Here is a 6763-nt window from a genome sequence, read left to right as displayed (position 1 = left end):
TACTTATCGACTAAACTCGTTACCACCGACACTGTCGGTAATGCAGATTCCTCTATGAACGACAATGGATTCTCAATACTCTATTTTATCCATTCTACAAAATACAATTTATCGATGGTCGTTCATAAGAAATACAGAATTATCTTTACAAAGAATAGTAACAATAAGGAAAAGAAAGTGTAATTACCAAATATTTAAGTATATAGCGTGAAAACAAGGTACATTAGCGCAAACGAAAATTATCTATTATGATTGATCTAATAACTAATGTACATACAAAGTATCGAATTTATATACTAAAACAAACAGTAGGAGATATATGTATATATATATATATAAAGAAAAAGAAAAATTTATCTCGCAAGGTTTACATAGTACTTATAGAACTATTTTCACTCAAAATTATACGAACTAAAGTTTAACAAATTACTTTTACGCAAAAATTAGACAGACTAATAATATTCAAATACGACAGAGTTTACCAAATTTAAAATTTTTGGGTGTAGTGCACGAAATTCGAATTTAGACGTCACTGGACGTACACCTCCCCTCTTAAAAGAAGAACCATGGATTTACTCCCGTGGTCTTCGCAACGAACGAAATTTCTGAGTGATTTCGTCATCCATATGAAATTGAACCCGCTTACCAGGTGTATTTTCTGTCTGGCAGCCTCTCGAATCCAAGGTAGGTTGGGTGGCCCCGGAGTCACCGCTTGAAGATTCTGGTGTCTCCGTGCGCACCGACTGAAGTTCAATTCCATTGTCCGAATTTTGAGTGGGCCGAGCATCCTTCCCGCGCCCCAAATGGAGGAGTAGGCTCGTGATTGAGCCCCAAACTGCACCCAACATATGTAAACTCCAACCATAAACTGTGTGCAGGGCGTACCCTCGAAGAACAGAGTCTATGATCAATTTCACTACTTTAAAAATAAGCACAATTCCAAGAATAGCAGAACTGACCGTTCCGAATTTCAATAGACCGTTCCAAAGTTTAGAGGTCACACTTTCTGCTAATTCACTAACACCTTTTTCACCCACAAAATCCACAAGATTTAACGTGTCAACTTTCACTTTATGTCCAGCTGCTCCTCTCGCGATAGTGTTCAAAATAGACGGTTGCTCAACAGGGAACATTACATGGTCCCGGAGATCGTCCAAATCCGCCTGTGTATAAATCCCACTAGTCGCGAGCGATCCCGCATCGATGTATCTCCAGACCACATCCGTGTCTGGCAGTAGAATTTGGGGATCCTTTACGTATGTTGGCTTTGGTAGCAGCTGATACCAGGTTCCCTCGATCAAATATTCCTGTGGCAGTAGTGCGCTGCACGGTACTTCAGTACCTTTTCTAACTAAAATTCTCGACTTTGGTTTTAAATAAACACTTAAATTTTGATATATCACGGGAAGTTCTCTATAACATAATTCCGAATGTCTTATTTTCACTGGAATAGGGGTGCACTTGACAATATGCGCGACTTCACCGGCCACCACCGCCATGTACCCCGGCCTCTTCATGACCGTGTACGCAAAAACATCTGGGAGAATGTTCGCAAATGCCAACGCGTTTCGAATAACCTGTTGTTCTAGGTTACACTTCTGTTGTAAGATGTTTATATAGAGAGACTCCAGCTGGTCACGGTGGTGCTTCTCAACGTATACGAACTTTGAATTTATATAGGCAAACAAATCCATGTTTTGGGGTGTTATTTTTGCCTTTGACGTAAACGTATGACCACCTGTTGTTTCCAAGATAAAAAGTTTGGGATGTTCAGTAGTGACCAGAGTATACCCGCAAATGTGGAGCTCGTTTTTACCCATCAACGCGAAGGCAGTGTCTCCCTCCGTCACCGAGTACATTGTTGTAATATGTGAGATTGCGATTGATGACGTCACTTTGGTGGCGGACCCCTCATACAGTGCCGTATATCGTTCAAAATTACACGACGAACCGGGAACAACTGTCCAAAATGCACAACCGTTTTCGTCTGTAAAACACGTTCCCTCTGAAAAAGTGCACGATATATGTCCTCTAAGAGAAATCAAGTTCTCACCACTTTTCACTATTCCCGTGTATATTCTAATGTCTGTGCGCACTACACTTTGAACAACCACACTGTCCCACGTACCGTCGGTATCCGAATATTGGGTGCCTTGACACCTACCGTCGGTGGTAATGGAACCCGCTAACGTAACACTTCGAAAGTCTGTCGAGTTAACACGTAGTCCACTAATCTGTGTGAATGAGTTCAACGAAAGTGTACCGGTATTTATCATACTCTTACAAACGTTCGAAGACACTTCAAGTAAATAAATGCGGCGACCGTTATGAACCGCCGAGATATGCGAACTCATTCCACAGTAATAAATTGTTCTGTCTATTTCCACTCTGCACTGATATACGCGCACATTATCATAGTCTGTCAGCTGTAACAGCTGCACGTACGTCACCGACTTGTTGGGCGATGACACGGGTAGATTACACTCCCCGGTCTCCAGCAATGATACCGTGCTGATGTTGGCAGAATTTCCACCACAGTCGTAACCCAAGAGAGCGAAGGCCGTCGTGACGCAACAAAGGATGACGTAGCAAACCTTGGAATTCATCCTTCCTGGTGATAATGTACAGTCAGTGGCAAAACAAATATGTTAGCAAAATATTTTAATATACAAATATTTACGAAAGAAGACTACCTTTTAGATTTTGACAATTTTAGCTTATCTTTATGAACAATCTTACTTTTACCTTTATAACTAATTTTGATGTTATTTTTGGGTAGCACTTCTAGGACCTGGTGGGGACCAGTATATTGGTTTCCCAATTTAGACGTTGGCTGTTTCAAAAGATAGACATCCTGACCAACTTTAAGCTTTTGACCTCTAGCATTTCTATCATAATAATATTTAGATTTAATTTTAGCTCCCACCAAGTTCTGTCTTGCCGCCTTTTGTGCGGTTCTTATTTTATTAACTAAATCCAAATAATATTCTAAGTAGGTATCTTCTAAATTGATTCCAGTTATAACATCTACTGATGGCACATTTGCCTGTTTACCAAAAACCAATTCATGAGGGGTGAATCTTGTTCCCTCATGCGTGCTAGTATTATAAGCGAACATTGCATGGGTGAGCCACTTATCCCACTCGCTTCTTTTATTAATATAATGTTTTAAATATTCAATAAGGACAATATGAGAACGTTCCAAAGATCCGTTCGATTGCGGATGAAATGCAGTGGTTTTAATCTGCTTACAATTATATTGTTTTGATATTGCCCTTAGTAAAGAACCTGTAAAATTTGTGCCCTGGTCTGTCAAAATTGATCGTGGAGCCCCGAAAATATTACAAAAGTTATGAACTAGACCTTCTGCGATGTCGACGGACGTAATTGATTTTAGAGGTACCGCAATGAAATATTTTGTTAGTGCATCCTGAATAGTGAGTACATATTTATTACCCATCTTTGTCTCCTGTAACGGGCCCACGATGTCCATGGCAATCTTGTCGAATGCCGCTCCTGGCGTATCGGTTAATATCATTGGCTCTTTGGATTTAATTCTAACTAATTTCTTAATTTGACAACTTTCACAAATATTTATAAATTCTTGAATATCTTTTTTCATATTTGGCCAATGATATTTTTGTCGAATACGATTATACGTTTTTGTCACACCTTTGTGACCACCGATAGGCGAGGAGTGGCATTCCGCTATAATGTCTTCCCTCTTTTTCCGTCTCTGGAATAGATACTTCATTATTACAAACAACTATTTTACAGTTTTCATTTTCGAATGTATTAATAATTTTTCTCAAGATTCGTAACCATGAAATTCCGTCCAAACCTTGGGTCCTCGAGATGCTGACTGATGTTAACCCAAGCTCGCGTGTGACGGATAGCAAAGACCCAATAGCTTCAACCAGCGTTTCAAATTTAGTGGCATTTATTGCCTGTTCTTTAATGGGGATCGCGATTAGCTTATATTTGCCGAATTTCACCACTTTAGCGCGTCCCAGCACCAGTTCTTCAAATTTCGGAAGCTTATGTATTTTACTTAAAGTCTTTGCCCCTTCGTCACACGGAGTTCCGACTAGATCTGTAAAAATAACTAAATTATCGTGTCTTAAATTTAGTGAATCTCTTGTGACTCCTACATTGTCTGTTAGCATTCTTAAATGCGTGTTATGTTCGGTCTCAGTCTGCGGGGAGTAAAGTCTGTCATACGCGGATGAGTCATCCGTATCGTCGACGTCAGAGCCTTCATTGTCCGTTACCGTCCCTGTAACTGGATCGACTGTATCAGATGACGATGAAGCAAGACCAGTCACCCTGTCAGCTGTCTCGTTGACGTCACAGTCCCCGTCGTCGTCCGCAGTTTGTCTAATGTCAAATTTAGTAAGACTGTCGTCCGAATCGAACATATTTATTGGGAGAATGTTTTTACTCTCCACCGGATTTCGCGACAACGCATCTGCGTTCGAATTTGCAGTTCCAGATTTGTATACGATTTTGAATGAATATTCTGCCAATTTAAGACCCCACTTAACAAGCCTAGATGTAGGATCCTTTACTGATTTCAACCATACTAACGGCCTGTGATCGGTTACCAGAACAAACTCTCTGCCGTACAAATATGGCCTAAAATAACTTGTCGCGTAAACTATTGCCAAAAGCTCCCTTTCAATTGTGGAGTAATTCCTTTCAGCCTGATTCAAAATTCGCGAACAGTAGGAAATAGGCAGATCCTTTCCAACAGGACCTTGGCTCAACACGGCACCGATTGCATAGCCGGATGCGTCTGTCGTTACGTTAAAAGGCAACTCAAAATTTGGATACTGCAAGATTGGTTCTTTACACAAAGAATCACGTAACGAGCAAAAAGCGTTTTCCTGGGCATTCTCCCAGCAAAACAAAACATCCTTTTTCAACAAATCCGTTAGCGGTTTGGCGACTTTAGAGAAGGCAGGAATAAACCTTCTATAATAACCGGCGAGTCCCAAAAACTGACGAACTGATTTTGCGTTCCTCGGACGCGGAAATTCACGGACTGCCTCTAATTTCTTTGGGTCCGGTTTTACACCGTCTTCCCCAATAATGTGTCCTAAATAAATTACCTCCCGTCTCAGAAATTCGCATTTGTCGGGCTGTAATTTTAAATTTGCTTGACGAAGTCTGCGAGCGAGCTTACCAAATTTTATCTCATGCTCGTTAAGTGAACTTGCATAAAGAACGACATCGTCCAAGTAAACAAACATTTCTTCGCCTTGTAAACCGGTCAAGACATGATCCATCAACCGTTGAAAGGTTGCTGGCGCGTTTTTCAAGCCAAAAGGCATTCTACAAAATTCGAAATGACCATACGGGGTCGAGAACGCTGTCTTTTCGCGGTCATCCGGATGCATTCTAATTTGGTGAAATCCGGATTTCAGATCGAAAGTAGAAAAATATTTAGCTGCGCCGAGTTGATCCAAAATTTCGGTGATGTTGGGCAAAGGATATGCATCACCTACTGTTTTTTCATTAAGATTCCGGTAATCGATCACCATGCGCCATTGTTTATTACCTTTTGAATCCGCCTTTTTTAGGAACAATCCATATAGGAGAATTATATGGAGAGATGGACGACTTAATTATCCCGTCAACTAACATTTCTGAAGTCTGTTTCCTAATTTCTTCCTTGTGAACCGGGGGAAATCTATATTGTTTAGTATGCACGGGAACGTTATCAGCTGTTGTTATTTTATGTTCCAAAACATTAGTGCTCCCCAATGGTTCACCTGGCAAATGGAAGATATCGGCGTTTAACTCAATTAATTTTGAAACAGATTTTGCCTCTTCCGTATTCAGATGATCAAGGCGTAAGAGGGATTTAACGGATTCAACCCTGGAGGGTGAGGATGGTGACTCGGAATTCGAAACATCTGATTTTGGAATTGGATCAGCGGAGTTGGAGGCAAATATTGTATGAATATTGCGTAGGAAACCGGATGGATCAGAGGTATTGGACGCTGAATTCGGAAGAGTACCAATACTATAATCCAATAATTCTACTTTTAGGAATTGTCAAATCAACGGATTCAAAAGTCGTATTCGTTACTTTAATATACGCCTTTCCGTTTACGTTCCTAACTAAAGCCTCTCCTGCAAAAACTCCGGGCTGAAGATTCAAACGAGGGACATATCCCTCTGTAGTTTCGACATTATTAATATGAATAGAGCAAATTTTTGACATACGAGACGGAATATTAATTCTCTCCTCTTCTATAAATGAGATTACCTTTTTCCGAAATCTGAGGCATCTATTCTCATAGTCAACCAGAGCTGACCTTGACCTCAAGAAATCATTTCCCAAAATACCGTCCGTCTCGACAGGAAAATCATTCCTAACCAAATGAAATTTTACATACTCCCCGAACATGCAAATATTAGTAGATCCAATGGTCAAATCACCACCGGGGGAAATTCCTACTAAATGTAAAATTTCAGACTTATTTATTTTAAGGTCAATTTGTAATTTATTAATCTTAATCAAATTAACTTGTACGCACAGTGTCAATTAACAACGTCACGGTACCCGTCAGCTGTTTTGAGGTACACTTGACAAGCGGAGCGGAGACCGTTTGTTCATACATTATTTTCCTGATGTCGACGGTCCTGCTTTGCCGTCGGACTTGGTGGACGCGGACCCGGAGGCGAACCCGACGCGCGTCCGTTACCGACTTCCCCTCCCCGTTTCCCGCCACGTTTTTATTTTCGATGTATTTTA

General features: G+C 40.6%; 1 protein-coding gene across 1 annotated transcript; it reads right to left on the bottom strand.

The window, feature by feature from the left end:
* Positions 1-572: 572 nt before the first annotated feature.
* Positions 573-2258, bottom strand: LOC149031767 (uncharacterized). The gene has a single exon (XM_089174891.1). The coding sequence runs from the start codon at positions 1857-1859 to the stop codon at positions 573-575; it is 1287 nt and encodes a 428-aa protein (XP_089031017.1). The 5' UTR covers positions 1860-2258.
* Between the last annotated feature and the right edge of the window lie 4505 nt (positions 2259-6763).

Source organism: Polistes dominula, unplaced genomic scaffold (assembly GCF_049000335.1).
Source record: "Polistes dominula isolate Pdom_NZ unplaced genomic scaffold, Pdom_raw_medaka contig_271, whole genome shotgun sequence".
NCBI classification, from domain to species: Eukaryota; Metazoa; Arthropoda; class Insecta; order Hymenoptera; family Vespidae; genus Polistes; species Polistes dominula.
Note: the sequence above shows the minus strand (reverse complement) of the source record. Positions and strands in the feature narration are given on the sequence as shown.